Source organism: Dicentrarchus labrax, unplaced genomic scaffold, assembly GCF_905237075.1.
Source record: "Dicentrarchus labrax unplaced genomic scaffold, dlabrax2021, whole genome shotgun sequence".
In the NCBI taxonomy this organism is placed as follows: domain Eukaryota; kingdom Metazoa; phylum Chordata; class Actinopteri; family Moronidae; genus Dicentrarchus; species Dicentrarchus labrax.
This window is the reverse complement of record NW_026136701.1, coordinates 6,536,827-6,561,643: the sequence shown is the minus strand read 5'-3', so window position 1 is coordinate 6,561,643 and position 24,817 is coordinate 6,536,827. Positions and strand designations below refer to the sequence as shown.

Sequence of the window (24,817 nt, the reverse complement as noted above, 5' to 3'; positions counted from 1 at the left end):
TCCAACGTGTAATAAGCGTGCGCTTTTCAATTGCACAATTTTGGAGGGCTTCATGCTGAATTGAATCTGACCTTAACTACAAGTGATTCTCTGCTTCCTGAATTCTTCAAGTGTTTTGTCGGATAGCGGGTGTTAGCATCTGCTTTCCTTCAGAGTTTGTGCCCGCAGTGGACGGCGAGCAGGTAAGGACACGGCTCAGGGTTAACAGGCGGGGTTGAATGCAAAACTCCCAAGAGCCTTTTGAAGAGAGAGTGAGAAATAAAATCAGTGTGCGAGAGGTGGAAATGGAAAGAGAAGGCGAGGGAGAGAGAGACATGAGGGCAAGGCAGAAATGACCTCTGCAGTTTTGTTGATGACATGAAGCAGAATGAGAGGAGAGATGAGGGAGAAGAGGGGAGCCAAACTGAGTAAGAAGGAGGATTAAGAAAGCAGCTGGTGAGGAAGATCCAGAGTAGAGAGAGAGAGAGAGAGACACAGAGAGACAGGGAGAAAAAAGGTGGTAGAGGGAAGTAGAAGAAGGGGAGGTGCAAGAGATTGATGAGGGAGAGTGAGAAACTAATTCTCACTTCACTCTGGGCTGGAAGATTAAGGAAGATTAGAGAGATAGAGTGAGGGAGGGAGAGAGATGGGGTGATAACTTCTACCACATGCCACAGAAAGATCTTTGAATGCCTAATACCCAGAGAGAGAGAGAGAGAGAGAGAGAAGGAGATTATGAAACAGAGAAAAAAAAACACAACAACATACAAAGTGGATGTGCTGGGATGGAGGAAAGAGACAAAGAGCTGGAGTGACAAGAGGATGGATAGATAAGGACAGGAGCAAATCAGGCTCAGAGGGGTCCTAATAGTAGTGATCCGTGAGCGTATAAATGCCCTTTATAAGAGGCCATTTCTACCAGTGTGCAGTAATCCATGCCAGGGGAGCGCGGATACAAAATCCAGGTCATCTATATACCTCTCTAGCACTCGCTTTCACTGAGACTTCCCATTGGGATTCATTCTCTTGTACTGTGCAAGTCTGTGTGACGGTATCTTTTACATTCTGTTCTTTCACTTGCAAAAAGGGAAACCTATTTTCCATTCCCTGCCACTGACATCTATTTATTCACTCTCTTGACTGTCTGTGCAAAATTTCAACAGACACAGCTATAGGCTGCTGTACAATTTTTAAGGAGAAAGGGGCTTTGGAACGAATGCAAAGAGCGCACATAGACACACGCTGGCGCATTATGCGGACGAATATGCGCCCGCACACACACACACATTACGTTGTCTTTGACGAATGTATGTGTCCGCACTCTTGAGCATACGCCTGCTGCCACAGAAGTTTTTATAAGAAACGAGGAGGGAAAGAAAGAGAGGGGAAAGGAGAGGGAGAGTGCTGCAGTGGCAGACTCAATCCGTCATGCAGGATTACAGTGTAAGCTTCTCCACGGCCATAGATGTGGTTTTTATGGGAGAAACACAGGGCTTTTCTAAATGCAGCGGCCCCTGCTATCCCCGCTCCATATTAGAGACAAAGGCAGAGGGCGGAGGAGGGTGGAGGGGATTCTCCCCCTGCGGTCTTTGCTGTCTGATGGCTGCTATCTCCACCCGCGATGCAGGGAAAAAGGGGTTTCCAGGGGACAGGTCGGATTGGTGACCTCGGCTCCCACCTTGGTTGCCCTCACGCGCTGGAGGTGGGATCATTACTGCACCTGCGCCGAGAAAGAGGTGACCTTGGAAGGGCTCGCAGCTCCGTTTCTTTTTGATGCTGGGATTGGCGCGAGTTGATCGTGTGTGTTTGAAAGGATATTTCTGCTTGTCTGTGTGTCGATCAGCCCCCCATGTCTAAAACAGAATTTATAGTCCCAGCGCTGGAGCAGCGCCAGAACATCCCAAGCATTACACAGCATGAATGCACCCCGCAGAAGAAAATCGTCCTGAAAATATAACACTGCCCAACTTTGATCTCCTACATCGCCCTGCAACATACCACAGAGACGGGCAAATGCAGCTTGGAAATCTTCCCTAAACATACACCCACAGCTGCGTTGTAAATCTTTGAACTAGCATGGAAGAAGGTCCCAATAAAAACATTGCTGCTACAAACATTGATAGAAAGTTAAAAAAAACTGAGGATAGTGAACTGCTTGCCCACATAGCAGAGGCTGTCGTTTCAGCTGACTACTGCCCCGCTGAAAAGGAAACCACTGCTGCACTGCCGATGCTTCACTGGGTGTTGCATCTTGCTGCACAAAGCACTCAGTTTTAATTTCCACATCCTTTATCCGATCCTCACCCAAGGTGGCCCTGCACTATAACCTGCCAGAGAAAGTGACTTAAACATGCCGCAATCTGCTCTGTTTCCCTGAGCTGATGGAAAATAAACAAAACAACAAACTGACCCAAATAGAGAGAGACAAAAGCGAAATGAATTGGAGATTGGGGCGGTGTCAGAATTACAAAAATATTCTGTCAGATATGGTGCGGAAGCACAAGACCTAGGGAGCATGAAAGTCATACAAAGAGGGGAGGGGGGATGTATGCTAATAAGGCTGGGATTTAGTGACTTCAACGAGGCGGATTAAAAGCTGTGACAGCACAGGCTTCCATTCCCACGTGTTCGCACAGTGTTCAACCAGCGCACCAGAGGCGTGTATCTAGCAGGCCATGATAAGGCAGCAGGACACAACAACATCCTTGGGATAGATGGTTCTGACAAAACACAGATAACGCGTCAGTGCTGAATAGATGCAAGCACTCTGTTCTGTTTTGGGTTTGGTAGAGCAGCAATTCTGGCAAGAGTGGGCTAGGGGCCTCAGGGGTCCGAAAGTGGGAACCAGTGAACATAAGCGGGAATTATAATTTTATGAATTAATTATATGAATGAATGTTATATATTGGTATATCCCAACCTTTTTAAATGGTGACTCCTCAATACCAAGCAATGTTTATTAAGGACTCCTCCATCTTAGGCTATGAGTTGTGAGCAACTATCGATCAGTTGGTCTGTTGGTCTTCTTCTTTGGTCTGAACAGAAATATCTGGACAAGTAATGGACAGATAAGCATCATTTTGTACAGACATGGTCCCCAGAGAATGGATCAATGACTCTGGTGAACATTTTTCTATCGAGACCCACCGACAGGTTACAATTGTCAGTTATCCAGTAAAACATCCTCTACCCGATCCACTGCCGCAAGCTTTTGAACAGACATGAATGTTTCCCAGAAGATGTATCCTTGTCATGAACTAGTTCACAGGAAGAGCTGCCAGACCACGTCTAAAGGCAAGTGTTTACACCATTCTGAATGGCCACACTTGAAGGTGGGACAAAAAGCCTGTTGTCATAGAAGAGGGATGATGAATCCTACAAAGGGGGATAACATTTGCCCTCTTTCTAAAAGTTTCTCCTCTAAGGCTTTTGTGGTGTTGTACTTGACAGACGTTGTTGTGTAAAGAATGAAAAAAGAGCTTATGAGAGAGGTTCAGATTCTGTCCACCTGGCCTATAACTGCATGAGGAGGATGTCTTTGTCAGATTGTTGGTTTCTGAAAGTTATAAAACTTGTTAGACGGAGCTCCCACCAGAGAGATGCAAAGGGTTTCAGGCACAGTTTGATGATCTGACAAGCACTTGGTTTAAAGCATACTGCCTTGATGCCTTGAGTACAGCCTCACAGAGTCGCTAGAGACTTTTTTTTTTACAGTACCGGGTAGGCAGCAATGTGTATGTTTGGCAGCTGTAAAGCTCTGAATGTTTGTCATGTTTGCAGTCATATAGGCATGTGCCAAATATACACGGAAATACAGTTAGGTAGTACCACGAAATCTAAATCAAACACTCTCTCACTCAGAGTCATCCTTCAGCTGCTACCACAAACTGAACAAACATCCTTTCATCATCAGAATATTACACACCTGTTTTGGCATTTAGCGCCACAAGGGAGTAGTAGTAGAAACCAAAACCCTGGACACCTGTCGAGAACACATTCAGAGAAAGTTTTCAGTGCACAGCAGAGGCTTATTGATTCTATCAGACGGCGATTAAAAGTAAGTCTGCTCTTTTCACTCGGTGGCCGCCTGGATGGGTGATAAACATGAAAAAGATCCTTAAATGTAAATTGAAGAGAGAATGGGGCCGATTAAGGTGGAATATTGAGTGTCATTATTCACAATCCATCTTGGCCAATATCCTTGGTACTATTCTACAATGTGCCATCTCCTCCCTGGCAATGCATCACATATTATCACCGACAACCTTGGGTGTGTTGTGTTTATTCATCTCTGAAACGACCCTCTCCCACCTCCCTGTGTCCTCTCCACTACTCTCTTGTCCAGCCTCAGTGCCTCTTGAAAGGAACACCCTTGAGGGGTAAACAGCAGAGATGATGGGAAAGGGTGTCATGAATTAAACCTCAAACAAAACATCTTCAAGTGATGTGCAGTTAAGTGCTTCTCTCTCCAATAAAGGACCAACTTGTTATTAACCTCATCTATGATGCTTTGTGACTTACGGAGGTAATAAGTGAAGGTATTCACAGCTTATGCGAACAAGATCTTTTAGTTGGTAATTGTCTTGCAAGCCTGCATGAAGAATGTTCTCTCACACACATCTTGATACACACTTACACATACTATTCACACAGCTATTGGGAGACAACGTCCATCAGCAATTCCCGAGGACTTTTGCTGAAATGTCAGCCAGTGTGCTGGAAGGATCAGATAGCTTTTTGATGTTGCACACGCAGTCAGGCGGAATAGGAAGAGAGACAGGCTTGATAGGCATCAGGTGTAATTTCGGTAACTGCTCTGGCAGCTGATGACTCACCATTCAGAAAACGCAGGCTGAGCACATACCTAGAAAGACGTTGGCTCAAACCAGATGAGCTGCCTGACACAAAAACACCTCCTGACCTTTGTGTATGAAGATCATTGAAGCTGATCAGCTCCTTCAACTTCTAAGCTTAGAAACAGCTCAAGGGCCCTAAAAGTGGAGATAACCAAATGTTGTTATAGTTCAGTAACATAATAATAATTTTGGTGACCATATCATGCAGCCAGAGGCAGGATCATCCACCATGAAAAGAACAATATCTCTTCTTTCGCTCTCCTTTTTTTAAGAATACAAGATTTCAGCTCAGCATTGGTCATAAAAGTCATAAAAATGACTGAGCTTCTGACTTGGAGTCAGACTACATTCAAGATGAAACCAACTTTACTGTTTTGTATAAAATACTGTATCCACAATAGATATAATCACATCTAATTTAAAGATATTTTCTGGAAGGGACATTTCTTTTGGATGGTGATACAGGTCTTTTTCCATAGCTGAAGCCAAGCGTTCTTCCTCTTGATACTTTTAATGGCATTTGTCACTTGGACTTCGTGTTTCTCAGCTGCTCCAGTTAATTTAGGAGCTGAGCTGAAGTGATGAAGGCAGGGACACACAGTTATACTTAAAGTTTGTGCGTCATGCCTGTTGGACCGAGTCCATTCCACTCTGGATCAGTTGGTTTTTATGGATTGTGTTTGTTTGCCATATGATCAAGTTGTTGCCCGTCATTCTTAGTATATGCATGTTCAATTTATATGACTAGAGTTGACTTATTGTAGTGGGTGGAACAGCTATGATTCTCTTGATCGGTATCAGCCCAGATACAGACCTTATTAAGCAAATCAGGTATCAGCCATAATGTGACCAGTACACATTAAATACAGCCACAGCAATGTCTGGCCTACAATGACTTCCTCGCAATGAGGTACACAGATATTAAATTTGCAACCCTGCCTCTTAGAAATTATATTTTGGTACACTTAATTTGCAGCAGCAAATATATTCGGCATTATTGAACCCATTTATGATTCCATTTAGGCATTTGAATCATGAGACACAACATGATTTTTAACTTTAATCAAAACCACAATCTAGCCTTAACCACAGTGTTTGTTCCCTAAACCTAACCACAGACAGGACAGAGATTCAGGGACTCCAGTGCAGTAGATAAATGTAGTGTGCAGCGTGTCTCTTCAAACCTGCATTCTATGTAAATGCCAGCAGGGGACGCTCCATTGGCTGTAATAAAAAACGATACCATGCACTCTAATGGAGAAATGAGCAGACTGCTCACTTGATTTATTAGCTCAGTAAACAATTTCCTAACGACTTTATGGTCTCAATCGCTAGTTTCAGTCTTCTTCCATACATTATGATGTTCATTTAGTAAATGATGGTCTAATTTAGTGTAAAATAAACGATAAAGCATAGTATGCTTTTGGGTGGGGCTACCTTGTGATTGACAGGTCACTCTCAGTGAGTCGGTCCAGCTCAACGCACCAAACTCAGATCAAACTGTCAAACTCGGCAGTGCTGATCAAATACGAAGCTAGAGTCTGTTACCTTGGTGCCTATTTCTCACCTAAAATCGTTTCACAAACAGATTTCAGTGTACTGTTTATCTGTAATATGTGACCAGGTAAGCCGCCATTATTTCCTGCTACGGACGAGACGAAACTGCACAGCCAATGAGGGTACGTCACCAGAGCTGGCTCTGACAAACTGTCATGACGACCAATTTTTCCAAACTGCAGCATAATTTGAATGTATTAAGTATCAAGGCAGTGGATGTCCATTTCTGGGTTAGTGTTTTCAGGGGGTCCCCTAGGACCTGACTCTAATCAGAGTTTATCGTCATTAAATACTCCATATTGACCATTGAGACTAACATTCTGACAAAAATTCTGGATGCTGGCTGAAATAGTTGTAGTCTTTGTAGGTCTCAGTGGTATTATTATCCGTTCTCAGCTTTATAGCCACAGTTGTAAGTAAAGAGACAATTTACATTAAAATGAACCAGTTTATAGTTAGTTTAATTTACTGTATTATTTATCATTGTGTGCTTCAAATCCTTGGGATGGCATGAATTTCTGCCTTTTTACCAATAATGCTTACACTCTGCTTCTTATGCATAATTTATAGTTTTAAAAGGCCTGAATGATGAGCAGAATTTAGCAGTAAATTACAGACATTCAGTGGGTCAGCACTGTCACTATTGGTATATCCACACACTCATAGCCAGCACTCTACCTTACGACCAGACAAATCAGACTGAGAACTACTTGAACCCTCGCCAAGGCAGTAAAATATGGGCCACAAATGTTGTCCCTGTCGTGACCCGCTGGCACGTCTCCTGGCATTGTGATTCTCTGGACTGTCTCCTGTCAGGATTTATTTGATCTTTATGGCACCTCTCACAGTTTATATACTGTAGCCTAAGATAAAGCAGCAGCAGAGGAGCTTTTGAAGTACATAGTAGAACTTATCCTGGTTCTAACATAAGTGGAAATGCATACATCCCTGAATAAATCAGGTTGCACCACAAAGACTAGCTCTTGTGTCCCAGACCCAGTTGCAACAGTAACTGCCTGATGCAGCTGTTGCATAGCTAAAGGAAACACTAAAGAGTCAGAGGGTTAATATTGAATATAGTTGATACAGTGCTGTTTAAAAATGATGTAAACTGGGAGGATTTTAAATTACATTTCACAAAAAAACACGCAATTACAAAACCTTGGGTTGGTGCTGGGTTAGTATATCCCGATATTTCCCACCCATGCTAAACTGCACAAATAACTATCAGACATTTCTGGCTGGATCGCAACAGAGGTGCCAGCCCCATAAATGCGAAAGTCCATGGCTAAAAGATTGAGTGATGAAGTTACACTGTTGATTGGCTGAATGCTGACACTTCCTGTATCCATAACAAATTAAAAGCCTTCGTTTTAAATTAAAAGCCCTCTCGTGTTTTATACATGTTCCAGCCATACAATAGGTTTGGACCTAGACTTGTGGAACCTAGTTTAGTAATTCACTTTTGAAACTAGACTGTAGTCTAAGAACTTGTATGACTTTGCAAATAGTTGGTGCGGGCCAATCTTGTATTCTATAGTCAAAATTTCATTTAACAGGACTCTCCCACCTCTCATGTTTTCTGTTTTCGGTACGCATGCTGTTTTTTTTAAATGCAGTGTTCTTTCTGGATGTTCTACAAGCCTCTGACTCTTGCCATTTAATGTAACCCCATTGATCTAGCTGAAAGCCAAGCAAATCCAAAGCCCCCTGTCGCCGCTCTGTTACACAGAGTCTTTTTAGTCTTAATCTCACCAATAGGCAAACAGCCACCCATAAGCGGACTGAATTTCACTGCTCTTAAACCATGCAAAACTGTAAATTCATTCCACTATTTTTTACTGTAAAGCCGGCGCTGTCATATTTTGTTACCTGCTGTTGTTACTCCCCTGTCCTCCATAAAAACCTCCAGTCTCTGGGGAATTATCTTATGTCCATAGGCTGGCGCAATTTACTCTCCCAAGGGAAGTCAGCACCTGCTGTCAGTATATCAGTAAGGCTGAGATAGAGACAAGGCTGGGGACACAGGTGAAGAAGGTATTCATACATTAAGCTGCTGTTTTTCACCTCCTCACACACTGACAGGTCTGCTTTTATCTGTCAAGGTTCAAGGCGAGGACGGAGCTGCTTTACGGTGCTTTGCACTTAAAACTACCCGGCCCCCTCCTGCTGCCGTCCTCTACACCTCCCGTCCTCTTCTCACACACATGCTTACATACCCACAACCATTCCACCATACCTCCCTGCTTTTTCCTCCTTCTCCGTCTCCTTTCTGGAGCTAACCTTTGTTACTCCATGCATAATTCTTTTGGGGTGGCTGCTTTTTCTCTTCCCTCCTGGTGTGATAGAGCGCTCCCTTTCTTCTCTTTGACTTCACTGCGTCCAGAGAGACAGTCCCCAGAGCTTTCTTTATTTTTCTTACCAGCGCAGATATAAGTGGTAAGAGGAGAGTGTCTGTGTGTGTTCGGGGTTGTGTGGAGTCTTCAATTTTTTGTGTGAGTGTCTGCATGAATTTCATGAACACATCAACACAACCTCACATTTGTGAGGTTAGATGAATGAGGGTCCAGGATTTTTTTTTAATGCATTTTTTTTCTTTATATGCGTAAGTAAATAAAAAAAAAAAGTGGAGAATGTTTTGTCAACAGGGCTTTAAGTCACATGGCATGTGTGCGTTTGTTCATTGTTGTGGAGAGGGTATGCGTGGGTGCACTGCCGATGCGGTGGCGCATTTCTCTGTGTTTGCCTGTTCGACAGGAGGGTTATCGAGAGAAAAAGAAGACAGACAGCAAGCAAGGAGGTGAATCGTAATTAAATTTTTCAGTCTCGTTAAGTTGGTGACAGCTTGCAATCGATGACGAGGATCTGCCTCCAATACTAACGAGCCAAAAGACCATTTGAATTTGAGGTGAAATGGGACCAGTAAGGGGAAATTAATTAAGATATTTATGGCCCCAATTAATCAGGTTACTGAGAAACTTGCTGTAGGTGTACAGAACTTACAAAGAAATACAGTATAGTAGGAATCACATGGTATTAAACTCTATGAGAATATACCTAAACTATACTTCTAAAACTCTAATTAGGAAGTGAGAGCTCCCTGGAGCTACCAACTGTATCACCATATTATCTCTATTTACTCTAGTAGAAATCATGGGACCGTATGCAAAGGCTACAGGTGAAATCCACATCCTGATCTTTGCTGGTTCCACAAGGATGAAAACAACAATTTCGCTGTATTACATTATATAAAGCTCTAATGAGGAAATATGAGCTCCCTTGTGCTTCAAACCAGAACACCCAATTATCTTCACTTACTGCTGTACAGGCCGATGCACCCAGGGTAATGGCATAACAATAGCTCTCCCCAAAAGTGCCCAGCACAATGTGATAGGCTGTGACACGGATCAATACATTACAGAAGTGCCTTAACTCTGTTCTGAGTGAAATTTCGCCCCCTGAAAATTGGATAAAATGTAAAAAGAACTGAAGAATAAAAGTGGTTGTAGTCCTACTTCGGTGCTTCAATGAAAACCTCCCATTGACAAACCATCCCGCACAAAAATGTCATAAATTTGTGTTCAGCTGGCGAAAGTGCTATGTTGATATTCTGCACTGCATCCTGCCACCTGCCCCAGGCTTGTTAACAAGGTGCCTGCAGCAATGATTGCCTGGCCATCAAACTCCCAGCTGATAAGTTCCTGTGGGAGAGAGAGGAGCTCTGTCATTGAATTCACCCTGATCGCCTCCTCATGCTGTACATTCGAGATAACACACAGCCAAACCCGGCCTCACATCCTCTATAATGGCCTATGTGACGTTTGTATATAACTTATTCTGTAAAATCTGTTCAACATTTTGCCACTAGTCTCATGTAACTACTGGATATATCCTGTTTGCCGCATTTTGTGATTTGATTTGTATGCACAATTATGGTGTCGTAGCCTGTCGTCAAGATGGTAGCCAGCGAGACACCTGTCACTTCCAATGTAGCAAGGCCGAGGAAGGGGATTGGCTGATTGATTGAAGCCTCAGAGTGCACAGAGGGTGAGGGACGCAGTGACAGGCCTGTGATTGACACAGATGAGAGAGAGGAAACGAGGATAGGAGCGAACAGCAGAGAGGACAGGATACTAAAACAATAGCGAGTTAAAGAGAAGGGATAGAGGGAGATTTAGGGAGATAGATAGGCCGAGGAAGAGACAGGTGGTGAGTGGGAGAGGTGGGAAGAGAGAATGCAGAGGAGGGGGAGGGGTGGATAATCTTTTTTTTCCTTTACTGTTCATCAAAAGGGTCTGCTTAGAAAAAGAGATACTGAGAGAGAGGTAGCTGAGGATGTTGAGGAGAAGATGAGAGAGAGGAAGAGGGTGAAAAGTATTCCAGAAGGAACCTCCCAACTTCAGTCATGCCCCAGTGAATGTGCTGACAGGGTCTGTCTGCACCACAGTGGAGCAAGTGTCATACACCCAGACAAACCACACCACGCTGCACAGGACAAGATGAAACTGCCACTACTTAACTCATAACACATAAGTTTCACAAAATATACAAATATTAAATCCAGTTTTTACAGTTTTTGTCCACAGGAAAATGCCAGGAGACTCCAGTTTTACACATCATTTGTCGAAATGTAAAAATAAATGTATGCTGTGCTTCTGTGGCTCTGAAGAAAGCTTTGTGAAGTCTGAGAAAATTACCTTGATGATGTCAATAAAAGAAGGATTTGTGTAGGATTTAGTCATTTTGGAGGCTTGACCCACAGTAGTACCATTCAATGTGGATATATCAGTCTCTGCTGCTTTCATTTTGACCATTCCTTTTTCAAAATCTGCCTCTAGTGAGTCCTCAAACATTATGGAAGTGCAATGCCAAATCGCTGGACTGCCCCTTTAAAAGGGAGTTTTCTGAATTACCCATGCACATGTCTGTCTTTTTCTACACACATAGTAAAAATAAAAAGGTTTTTATGTTAATGAAATCTGGCAAATAGTCACATTATTGACTTGTCAGATGCGTGGGCTGATGTTACCAGTACTGTGTGCCCGCTTATCTTAAAACAAGCACACTGATTGATATCTGACATTTTGATTTGGCGTAGGATTTCCATCTGAGGCTTGAGTGCATGAGAGACAAGCTGAGAGTGTGAGTCAGAAGCACGAGAGCCAAGGAACCTTTTACATAGCTCAAGGCGCTGTGTACAACAAAGAGCATCTGCATCTACAGCTTGCATCTGTATTGACATTCTAACTGACTGATCAAAGCACAATATTAATTCAGCTAATTAATCGCGCATCAAAGTGATATGAAGTTAGTTTCATATCATAGTTGGTCCTCTTTTGCACTGCAGTCAGAAATCCTTGACAGTCGTTCCCATTACTAAATGCTCAGAGCGTTTTCTAATATTGTTATCCTATCTTTCCCCATGTAGAATTGTATGATGATAACTTTGTCCCCGTCTATCTAATAGATGTGAGAAAAAACACTTGGGTCATTATGAAGGTATAAATGGATGTGTGTTCTGAGCCTACAAAGCCCTCTGTGCCTGTGAAAATGTGATTGCTGCTCTGTTAAAAGGTCTGTCCTTCCTGCTTGTCTGTGAGTTCTCCTACCTGTCTATGCCGCTCCACTTTTAATTAACGCAGTGCAATGATTAAAGTTTTAACTTAATTATCTTTATCTTTTCTCTCAGGGTGTTCAACCCTCCGTGGGAAACTGAATGAGACTCTTCACAAGGGGAGTGGGAAAAAACCAGCAGAGAGCGGCTTGCTGAGATAGAGGAAGATATTAGGCAGCGTGAAAAAAAAGGGAGAAGGAGTGACTGACACCTGCCCTCCAGCTCAGTGTGAAGGGCACAGAATGCGAGAGTGAGAGGAGGGGCATGAGAAGAGGGAAAACAGAAGAGAGAATGAAGACAACCGGAAAACAAGGCCTGCCTCACAGCAAACCTCACTCAAATTAGGACGTCTCACCACAAGACAAGATGATTACAAGAAATCTGCTCCTATTGGTTTCCCTGTTGCTGTGGGAGGGGCTCGCGGGAGGCGCCTTGGCCAGTAAAATTGTCCGGAGGAGAGGAGTGGGCGGATCGCACATGGTGAAGCTAGGGGAGAGCAGAGCTGCGGACCAATGGGATGCAAGCGTTGATGCGAATGCTATGCCCATGGTGACTCTTAGAAACCTGATTAGTCATGAGCAGGCGGGTGACACTGAATCTTTCTCTTATTCCAAGATATTGCAGAATCATGCTGCTCCATTGGTAGCTAACAAGGAGAGGCAAGCTTTCAAGCCCAAGCGTGAGGTCGACTCTGTCAATAAAAAAGAAGTGACACCGCACATGTTAGCCAATAACAAGGAGTTAAACCAGGATGTGAAGAAAGTTAAGAACAACACCAAGAATGCTGAGACTTCTGCCAAAACAGGAAGGTCAGAAAAAACATTCACAATCCATCATAAACCAGATCAACACACCAATAAAACCAGGTTTAAATCAGGCTCTAGATCCAGGAACAGACCTGATCTAAGTGTGCATACTACAGGTGTGCCAGGAAAAGGATTCAGCATAGATTCAAACCGAAAACTCAACCTCACTGGCAGTTATGGGGTTCTGAAGCTGCTGTCGAAAGAGAACCTCGTCAGGATCGTCAATTCCCAAATGCAGAGTGTTCCTAGCCTGAGCTTTCCGAGCAAGGGCAGCCGGAGCAGGAAGAGAGATTTGATTGACGTTAATCACGGACAGTTAGAGGCTCAGAAAGTGCAGAGACAAGATATAGCTGTCACTCAGTTTCACACTGGATTTGATAATCAGACGGCATTACCTTATGTAAGCCCAGTCACCACCCCAGATCTTAATCGAGACCAAGGTGCCAACACTCATATTAATCCGCTAAGTGAAGTCAACCCAGCTTTAAGTAAAGGGCAGGGCAACTTGGGAATGCAGGGTACAGATAGTGGCGATAGCAAGAGCAAACACCTGGCCCGTTTGCTGTCAACACCTCGCAGCGAGGTCAGTCTCAGTCCTGAGAAGGAAGTAATAATCAGCCAAACACAACCACCATTTACATCGACAAAACATTTCCCACTGTATGTACCCTCTGAAACAAATGATTCTCCACCGTCTGTGCTGACAATGCAACCCCTGGGAGTAAGACCGGGGAACAGAGCAGCAGATTCCCATAGAGACCCATTAACAGAGTCGGTTCACACTGCTCAAACAGAACTCAGCACAGCTCAGTACCCTGCAGATGAAGACAACAAACTTGTCAACAGCAGTCATGTCCTGAGGCTCCACCCGGCTCCCGAATGGAGCCATGATACAAAAGATGCTGGGATGCAATCTGTCGATCCAGAAAATGGGAAGGGCCTTGTGTTTGAAGAAGCAGAGTCAGAGGTAGAAGAGGAAATGCATGAGCGAATGGAGAGGAAGGGGCCACGCTCTCGCAGCAGGAGGAGCTGGATCTGGAACCAGTTCTTTGTGATCGAAGAATACGCCGGGCCTGAACCTGTGCTCATCGGACGGGTAAGTGCAAAGAAAAACTTCATCCATCATTCACAAGGGATGTGAACTATTTTATGAATGTTTTATGAATATTTAAGACACGGTTACAAGTCTGTTACATGGCTTATTTAACCTCAGGTCCTTCTCTCAGGTACACATCTTATACAAAAAGTGGTCAGAATAATTTAACCCCACAGTCACGCTCTGAGTTTTTTTTGTGCATTGTGATAAACCTGCAATTGGAATTGATTTACATTGCTCCAGTGCGATGTGGTGCCTTCCAGATAGCCGTAAAAAACTTCAATGAATCAATGGTGTATTGAGGCGCAACAAAAGCCCCAGATCCTGTCTGCCCAAGGGGCTAGTCATGATCACTACCAATCCACACACGCCAATGGGAATTGACATATCCAGGAGAATTAATAGCTTTACTTTTTCCTTCCACCATTGATCCTCACCCAAGGCAGAAAGCAAGAGTAGTCCGAGTGTTCCCTCATTTCCCTGTAGGTCAGAGCTGTCAGCTCTCCTCCCTCATGGTCAGAGGTCTGCAAGGTCCCGCTAATGCTATTTCATTCAGTCTGATTTACACTTGGTTTGACAGGATTTATCACAGCGTTCTCCCTCAGCACAACGCACACAGGGCTGTAGTCCTACTGCTCTGCTCTGTAATTTATTAGAATCATTGACTGGGCATGTCTCACCCCCAGTGCCTGATGCACACTCCCCCCTCCTTTGACAGAGTGAGCAGATGAGCGTGGAGGAGGTCACGTGGACTGGACAGAAGGTGTCTCGGAGCCCTGCACTGTAATGGCTACGCTCTCGGTCCTCAGCATGCGCCAACTGTCTCAGTACCCAGCTGCGGTAGATGAGCTAATTTATAAGCCTGTGTGGCCAGTTTGCTCAGCAAATGAATAGTAATGATCCCTGTGTGACTGCTGCAGGCTGCTGGAACCCACAGAGTTAGAAGTTGGTGTGTGTATGTGTGTGAGTGCTCGAAGTTGCGCTGGTGGTTAAGAGCTTCAGCTCAGGGGGAGGTGTCTCACACTCACTAGACAAAAACGCCCAAATTGCTTTGTTTCTAAATTTTAATATCCAGGTGCACACAGATGGGCAGGACCCTGCAGCCTTCATGTACAGCCTCCCTAAGTGCGGCAATGATTAGCCAACATTTAATTTGGCTGTTTTTGCCTTTCCACTGTGACTGATGATGGTCTGAACCGAACACTACGAAGCACCGTTAGTGGCCATGCAGAAGATGCAAGAGGTAACGGTCCAGCTTACAGATGGCACTGTGTGTAAAGCCATTAGTGCCAATCTGCTGTGTCAAGCAGGTATTTATGCCAGCACATTGTATGGCACTCAAGGAGGGAACAACGCCAGGCGAGACACACATGCCCATATGATAGTGCTGACACTTGGAACACAACCAGAACACTATTGTTACTGTGTGTTTGTGTGTGTGTGCTGGGCTAGAGATGCGTATGATTAGTACCCTACTGTATTAGACAGTGACGGCACACATGAATAATGCTCTTATAGATCTTAATACGCTTATGAATTTTTAATCTCCTGCTCTGCTCCAGCGTAGGCCGGCACTATAGGTAGAGAGATCAATGCGGACACACTGCCTTGTTTTTTTCCCTATTTGGGACCTGATTGTGCTTAAATGGAGAGAGCTGTGATGGAGAGCGTGAAGAAAATGACTGTACAGGCCAGAACAGCTCCACCTGCCAGATCCAACACCAAATTCTGGCTCAATCAGCTGCAGATACTGTTGCCTGTGACTCACAACACGTGTCCCTCCTTCAGCCAGCTATGCTGTACTCGCGCACGCACTCAGACACACAAACCATGTACATCTGAAGGTGTGATTCTGTATTTAATTGTGGGCTCACTTCAAAAAATCCGCCCTCTAATACTGATTCATGCTGTTTTTTGTGTGATCTCGGACAGTTCGGTCTGGATAAATCTCTACTGAAGCTGGAAACAAGAGCCATGGCTCTAATCTGTGATGTCAATGGGAGACAAAGGCTCTGCAGCTAAACTGATAATGAATTAGGGGCCAACTTTGTGGACACACTGTGACAGCACCCAGTGTAATTTTGCACGGCTATTTATAAGCACTTTCTGTGATTTCAAATAGTTTGAAAGCACAAAAAAACCCCAGCTCATTGGGTATTAAATCAAAAGAAGCAGGCAGTCAGTCACCAGCTGTCCATTCGCTGTTGTTAGAGTGGCCCTTGAAATGTCTTAATGCCGTCAAGGATCCAAGGTTTTGTTTACTGTGGTATCTTGTTTTTGGAGAGTTGTTCAGGTTCACAAGAGTTGCCAAAAAGGGCATGAAACATTCTGAGTAGTGAATTGTCTGGCTCAGTTTTCTGCTCTCTATCAACACTCTCTCTCTCTCTCTATCTCTCTCTTACACACACAAACACACACATGCACGTATTCACAGACACACACGCACACAGTCTCCGAGACGATGCTGTGTTACTATATTTTCTCACGCTGGGGTGTCTCTGCCCCATGATAATTGTGAATTTAATTGATGCTGTCACATGGTCTGTAATGGGGTTTCAAGTGATTGCAGAGGCAGTGTGAAAGAAACACAGATTTTTCTTGAGGAGAAAAGGCGCCTCAGCAGAGCTGGGATTAAGAAAAAAACACCACTTTCTGATTAGCTTTTCTTCCATCCTCACTCTCCTCTTGAAATGCAAACTCCGTATCACCTCATGTGGGGAAAAAACGTGACATATATAGTAGTTTCTTCCTCTGTGAGGAAATTCCAATGTCTCCATTTTGCCCCGTTTCACCTTTATAACAACTGAAGTATATGAGGTATAGCAGGCAAGTCGATGAACATGCATATGTAATTCACCAGTGCAACAGGAAATGGACCTAGGCTATCATCATCATTAGCATATCATTAACATCAGCATGAACATACATAATTCATAGTTAGTGAAATATGCCTGTATTACACAATTAACATTATTGTCTTTGCCACACATGACACTCACATTATAGCACAGTGTGAATATAAAGCATGCAGACATCAATGCGAATCAGTAATTAAATACTTTTAGATTGTGACCCACCAAACGATACCAACCAATTCCCTGTTTTCATATTATGTTGAATCATTCATTAACATTCACTGCTGAAAATTGCTCTGCAAAATGCAGTTAAAGGATTCATCCAGCCTGAGGGCATCTAAAGATATATAAATAACACGGTTATTGACCGTTCTGTTATTGATAACTCCTGTGCCTCTGTGCAGCGCCTCTGGGTGCAACGTGCACACACATGATATTGCGAAAGCGCTCGTGGGAAGTCAACGGTGTGATGCAAGGACGAGGAGGAGGCTGTCACAGGAAGTTAAGTGCTGGTGAATGAGACTGTGTACATACTCTTTTTCTTTGATGCTCATTTTAGCAAAGCCCTTTCGTCATTTGCTACAAGCCAGTGGTAGAAAGTAAAATACATTTACTCTAGTAAAATTTAGAGGTAAGAATTTCTATTCTTTGCTACTTTTTTACTACATTTCAGATGGGTGTATGGTACCCTTTATTTCACATTTATTTCTAAGCTATAGTTACTAGTTTACTCCACTTTGGCCTCTTCAATATTGAAATGCTGCTTACATGTGGATACATCTTTAATGATAATACTATATATTTACGGCCCCATCCAGGGCCAGTAATTGGTTTGTCCTATCTGGGCTACTGTAGAAACATGGTGGTTCACCATGGCACATTACATGGAAGGCGACCTGCAGTGTCTGTAGATATAAATGGCTCATTCTAAGGTGACAAAAAAATTATGATTTTTATTGTCACTGACTGAGTGTCTGATTATACACTAATGAAAACATACCTATGAATATTACATTTCATTTCTGTCAATAGATTCTCCTAAATGTTACACACTGGACCTTTAAAGAGGCACTTCACAAATTTTACACAATCTAATGTAGAGTACCCTTTAAAGTCATAATCTTTAACATTTTCATAGACCCAATCTTTGACACTATATATGGCTGGTGTTTCAGTGGCAGAGTCTGCCATTTTTCCAAAATTTTCACACTGTGGTTATTACTACTTTTGCGTAAGTAAACGATGCGACTTCTTCCACTTTAGTTGTAAGCACGTGCTTTTAATTTCATCCCCTGACCTCAAGGGAGGCTGACATAAACCCACATTCTGGAAAACACAAATACTTCTTTGTGACAAAAATCCACATTGTGTTTGTAAACAAACACATCACAAAACACAGAAAGCTAGTAAGTCCTGCTTCACAGTCATAAATAACACTACTGAGATAAAAGGGTCCTTTATGAAAGAAGGAAAGAGGCGAGAGGCATGGAGACAATAAATATAAAAACAAGAAAAGTGTGTGATGGTGCCAATAGGAGGGCCAACACCAACTGTAAACACACACACCTCCTGACAAGGAACTCATCAATAATGATAAAAAAAAATGTCTCTTGCAAACAGCTCTGTGTTTTCACGTTCTTCCACTCTTACTCTCCCTGTAGAAATCATTTAGCCTCCGGGTCCGAGCACAGCAGGGGTGAGACAGCAATTAGAGAGTGACTACGGTGTTGGAGGGAGGGAGGAGAGGGGGAGATAACAAGGCAGAGGAGAGGGAGATTACCATGCAGGACGAAGAAGGGCTGATGCGGAAGAAAGGGGGTGAAACTGTAGCGAGAACAGAAAGAGGTTAAGAAAGAAAGGGGATGTACGGTACAGTCGGGGCAGAGTTAATGGCATGCAGATATACAGAGCGGAGGGGTAAGGGAAAAAAGTGAGAGTGGTGGAAAGTGAGGAAAGGTTAATGGCTTACAACTTGCGGAGGGAAAGAATGTGTGAGGCAGTTTAAGAAAAAAGAGAGGAGGGGAAGGAGTGAGAGATCACACACGCTTCTAAAGCTGACCTCGCAGCCCGTCGAGGCCTGAAGCAAGCCGGAGAAAGACAGACCGGAGAGAGAGAAGGAGAGGGTTATGAAAAGAGGCAGCCGGGAATCCAGGGCATCAGCGCAGGGACGGGCAGGGTTTACACAGAGGAAAATACAAGAGAGGAGGGGAGAAAAGAGTGAGAGAATGGAGAAAGCAGTTAAATACCATTTTATTGCAAGCCCCTGTGGAGACCACATTCAAATGTCTCTGTGCTGAGTGGGTGCAGGATCACATAGAGAAAATAATAGACGGGATGACTGAGGGAACAAGGCTACGAGGGGAGAAGAAGAGGAAAAAAAGAGGGGAAACTGTGGAGTCTATTAAAGATGGAATTCAAAGGAAACACAGCCTGCCTTTCTCTCCTTTACTTCCAATCTCCATTCTCTCTTTATAGACCGTGTTTCATCTCGGGATAATGTCGAACAAATCAGCAAAGCGAGCATCTGAATTTAAAGCATCATTCTCCCGGATGTGAGAATGGCAGTATTTCATCTCTGAGAGTATATGAACCGCTTAGAATACATCTACACCATTTTCAACTTAATATAAAAATGCATTTGTAGATAACCCTAGAAATGTGGGTTAGTATGTGTTTGTTAACTTTAACAAAACATGGTAATGCAATAACATAAAGTAAAGCACAAATTGGGAGTTGGAACTGGTTTATCTCTTGAGGGGAACCCGTCAAGGTTAGCCGTGTCAATGGTGAGAAACACAGTGTGTGTTTAGCCCTGGCGCAGTAATGTGACATAGGGAATATGTGAAGTGAAGAGGCTGTGCAGGAGTCGAATTCATGATTATGCATAGCCCAGTGTGAGCACTGTGACCGTGACCTTGAGCTAATATTTATGCGTTGGCCCGTACCGTGCACTCCACTTCTCCCCGTGGCCCCGAAGGAGCCTGTGAGTCAGGGAGCGAGGGCACGGCGAGAGAGGAGGGCAGAGGATGGCTAAAGAAGAAGAGGAGTCACATGACAGAAAGGGAGAGAGACAGATAGAGAGAGAGAGAGAGCGAGCGAGGGGAATGAAGGCAAGAGCTGAAAGGTGACACAGCTCACCCTCAGGCAGCTATAGTGGAACAGATTAATGCAGCTAATCATAGGATCTGGGCCGTCAATCATCACTGTTGCTAAACAAGTCTGGTTCGAACTTTAGCATATGAATAAACTGCTGTTTACCAGTGGGTGACACAATGCAATATACATGCCTTTATATAGCTGCAGTGATTTGTTGTCTGTTTTAATGTTTTAGTTTTTAACCAATCTGAGCTTCAATATTACCCAAAATATCACCACATTATCAGTATCAAAGCTAAATCATTGGCTTTAATCAGTGTGGAGTATTCCCAGATTAACACTGATGCTGTGGTAAATTGGGTTGTTGGGCAAGCTTCTGAGATTTGAGCTTTAGTTTTCTTGGACTAAATTCCAGCACTAAAGGAAGAAAAGTTGGTAATCTAAATATGGTATAAAAAAAAAAAAACTAAGCAATCTAATAACCTTTTTAGCACATATAAGAAATTGGACTCCAAACTGTAAAATGGGTGATATGAAGTTGACGTTAAATGTTGGTTGTAATGCTAACATGCTCATGTTCAGCAGGCATAATATTTTCATATTTATGTTCAACATCTTAGTCTAGCCTGTTAGTGTGCTCTTAGCTGAAAGGCTAGAAACAGGGAATTAAAAAAATTGTTCACTGGAATTTTTCATTTTGTTTATTTAGACCATGAAACTTTATTCCTTGTGAAACTAAATGAGCAACCATGTTTCAACTAAACATAAATTACTTGAATTGTATTTGTTATGGCAAATGTGTAGACGCCTTTTTGTACATCTGACAGACAGGAAACAATGTTACCGTTCATTTGAAGTCATGTTTCTGGCCACTTGGTGATATAAATCCAGTATTCACATTCGTTTAGCTCTGTTTTTAGTCTTCTGAGCCTAATATCTGGCTCTTAAGCCACTAAATGCTCCACTATGTTCACTATCTAGTGTGTCTGTCTGCTGTTGCTGAGCAGTAGTGTACAGTGGGTTTATGAGAGTTATTTCGTTGAAAACAGCCACCTGCTGATGCTGAAAACACGGTTGATGAAAGCAATGAGAGTTTAACCAAAGAGTAAAACTGCAGGCTTTACAACCAAAGTAATGAGCAGAAACATGCTGAAATACTCCGCTAAACTGAGTCATTTATTTATTTATTTAAAATATAGATTAGAGCAGTTTTAAGTATATTAGCATTGTAATAAAAACATCAATCGTTTAATACATTTCTTTGCACACTTATTAATAGTGGGATGTGGGAAGTTTTTTGTGCCCAACAGCTGATGTGAGTAGTGGAGGCCATGTGAGAGAAGAGGCTCAGCCACAGAGGAGAGAAGGTGCACGGTGAGGGCAGGTCAGAAGAAGAGAGCAGGGTCAGGATGAGACGAGCAGGAGGCCAGTGGAGGGCAAAGCGAATGGGTGATAGGTGGCACCTGATGGGAAGGGGGTGACAGAGGTGAAGAATTAGGAGGAGGAAGATGGGAGCAGAAGAGAAGGAGAGGAGGGAATCTTCAATTCAGCTTGCTGACAGATGCAGACACACAGGTTAATATTTTAATGCATCCTGAGAGACATGCAGCACAAACACACACATGCTGAGATGATTCAACTTCAACAATCACACAATAGTGATTAAGCATTGAGTATACACTCCATATAACGTATTATATCATATATTAAAAGTGTGATAATATGCAAGGACTCCACATACATTTTGCAACTGTACAACTCTATGTTTTTAAACAATATATTACAAATGTATTTTATCCTTAATTTATGTGACTGTGTACCATATTTTACACATCCACAAGCTGCACATTTGTGTCAAAAAGCAAAAAATCAATCATACCACCTTTTCACAAAAACTCAATACTAATGAGAAGTTAATAAACAGTGCTTGAAATTCCCTTTCATTACTACATGTTGCTCTCTCTACTTTACATGCACACAGATACAAAGACTTTTGGTTCCTGACGATAAAAGCCATTCCTCTTGGCAGTGGCACGCAGTGGCATATATGTGGGCGATTTGCCCTTTAAATGTACAGCAGTGAGTTAAGCCTCCAGTGGTCTTTTCCAAGCTCATCTCCCTCGGCCAAAAATATGATGTGAAGTATACACCACCAGAGTGGAGCACTGAAGCAATAAAACACAAACAATCACCCCGACGAGCCGCCACACACGCACACAAACACACACTCCCGCTCATACATCAGCTGATTATGATAATCAAAAGTGGGATTTGCATACTCTGAGGCTAAAAGCACAGTTTTGTCCTGAATAATGTATTGCGGAGGAAGGGAACAGTGGCGAGATGCATTGAACAGCTTATGGTGCTAAAGGAAAAGTCTAATAATGATGAATAATGAATGTTCTGTTAGGAAGAGTGTGAGTAGGAGGAAGTGTGTGTGAGTGTGACGGAGAGAGATTTTGCGGTCTTTGTGTGTGTGTGTGTGTGTGTGTGTTAAAGTGGAGGCCACACAGTGCGCCCTCCAGAGACAGACTGAATTAGATCAAACGAGAACAAGGCAACATGTCCACACCACAACTGAATTAAAGAGCCAATCGACACCGACCAAACTTCAATGCTGAATCAATAGTGGATCAATGCTAAACAATTAGCTCCTGCTTCTCATGACGTATTTAAACTGTGTCTCGCTGTAAGACAAACAGACAGGGAGCCAGAAGAGACTGTTTTTCAATACCGTCTGACATTTTACTATGAGCGCAGAACAAAAGAGAATCCCCCCCCCCACACACACACTCGCTGCGAGAGTGGGTTTGATTGAAAGTTCAGACGGAATTTAAAACTTGTCACAGTACAAAGGTCTGTCTTCTGAAGTCACAAGTGCTCCTCAGAGGCTGACTGGTTTCTGCTTCTGTTTCTGTGGGGGGTTTATGTTTGAGTGCCTCCGCATAATTGGAAGGTGTTTTTGTTTTTTTTGCCTGCACTGATAGCCGAGCAGTCGAATGAGAGCCTGCAAAAGTGCATGCATGAGTGTCACACCTGTGAGAAACACTATTTGCATACTTTTTATGGTTGTGGTTATAATGGTTTATATCGAAAATGTGGTGAAAGAATTTTAAAGTCAAAGGATAATTGTAATTTCTGTCTATACAATATATATGTAGAATTACATAATAATAAAGTCTGAGCAGCCAGATGATCAGCCAGGACTTATAAATGACGACTGTATAAAAATGATGTAATGCACCTTATTTGGAGGAAAAATCAAGTGTATGCGCATGTAATGTTGGTAATCCTTCATTGTACTGGAAAACTATGTGCACAACTACCGTGTGTACAAGTACAGTATATTAAAGTTGAACCAGACACTCTCTACAGTCTATGTATAAGATTATTGGACTTCTTGTGTCTTTTACCCTGTCTGGCTTTTTATTAACCTAAATTTACTGCATTTCTAGATCCCATCAATGCCATTGATGACTAGAATGTTATTTTTACAGACATGAATTATGGCCAAGACTATGACAACAAGACTCAAATTATGATTTATTTCTTTTGATATAATCAATGACTAATTAGGGACTGTATGCATATTATTAGGTCCCCTGTGAGCCTACAACGCCAGATATTTAATCTAATACATCAGGCTACAACATCAAATATCACTTAATATTATTCACCTTTATGTTACTGGAGGTGAGGCAGCCACTTGGTGCCTGTGTCTTGTTAGCTTATTCAGTGACAGTGATAATAACTATACATGTAGTAACTCTTGATTTAAAAGCAATGTTTTAGTATGTTATATTATGAAAATAATTTCTTTCATGAGTTTGTAATTTCCAATACAGTCCCTGGAAATAACCACATAATTTGGCAACAATTATAGGAAACATAAATTTGCTGTGTTGATTTGGTGCACTTCCAATTAAATAATTTGGTTAATTGCTAGCATATCTAACGATAAGCCAGTCATGAATGCATGTTTACTAACCTCTACAGAAATTCCTATTTTCTCCCAAATTAGTGCTAAATAACATGGGCCTGCCCAGGAAGTGTGTTATTCAACTTGAAATTATTTAATACATTTGGAATATAGTGGAATTTGGAATATATGTGAATTTGCCTTTTATTTCACTTGTGAGACTCACATAAAGGTTAAAATGGAGGTTACGTTGTGTTAAATGTTTTTTGTGTAAGTAAAGAAAATATTAATAATGCTGGAGAGGGTCTTCCTTTTTAAAAAATGTAGTTTCAGCATCTCCCACAAAAACCAAACATTTTCATACCGTACCTCACCTGTTAAATACAAATATATATACTGATGCAGTTAATCCCACTCTTGAATCTGGCATCACAAGAGCCAACTATACCTGTGTCCACACACTTGTTTGTGTGTACGTGTGCAGGCGTTGGTGTGTGTTATATCTCGCTCTCCTGAGTCCCAGATGGGGATCCATCGCTCTCCAGATGGAACAGAGAGCAAAGACATCTGATGATGGTGGAGCTGATCACAGTCAGCTCAGGGAGTTGTTGACTTTAATTATTCGTCAGCGCGTAGATGTTGGCCTCAGCTTTGAGCTGTGCTCTATTAACCGCCCCACACTTCCTGGCCGGCTCTCAACTGTTTCTTCTCTCTCCAGGTCAGGCGCTGCTGGCACTCAGAGGCACACACAAAGTACAAGACACAGACACAGACACACACACACACACACACACACACACACACACACACACACACACACACACACACACACACACACATATTCTTAGTCACGCCTTGGCTCCTTGTCCACTCTGTGCAATGACTGTGCCAAGTGGAGGTTCAGCCAGGGCAGAAGGAGACTCAGAGTCATTACACCTCTTTCTTTAAAGTTACTGTGGCCAACACACACCTGGAAAAACTGTTGTTAAAATGGTCACGTATAGTGTAAGACACATATGCACACAAACGTACACACACA

At 42.8% G+C, this 24,817-nt stretch overlaps 1 protein-coding gene across 5 annotated transcripts in view; it reads left to right on the top strand.

Moving 5' to 3' along the window:
• LOC127363499 (uncharacterized) overlaps nt 1-24,817 on the top strand; it is a 146,445-nt gene that overhangs the window by 43,844 nt on the left and 77,784 nt on the right. For all 5 annotated transcript variants that reach the window (XM_051400033.1, XM_051400009.1, XM_051400026.1 and 2 more), the window contains one exon: nt 12,082-13,908. In XM_051400033.1, the coding sequence (XP_051255993.1) occupies nt 12,373-13,908 (1,536 nt within the window). In that variant the 5' untranslated portion in view covers nt 12,082-12,372. The remainder of the gene's footprint in view (nt 1-12,081; nt 13,909-24,817) is intronic.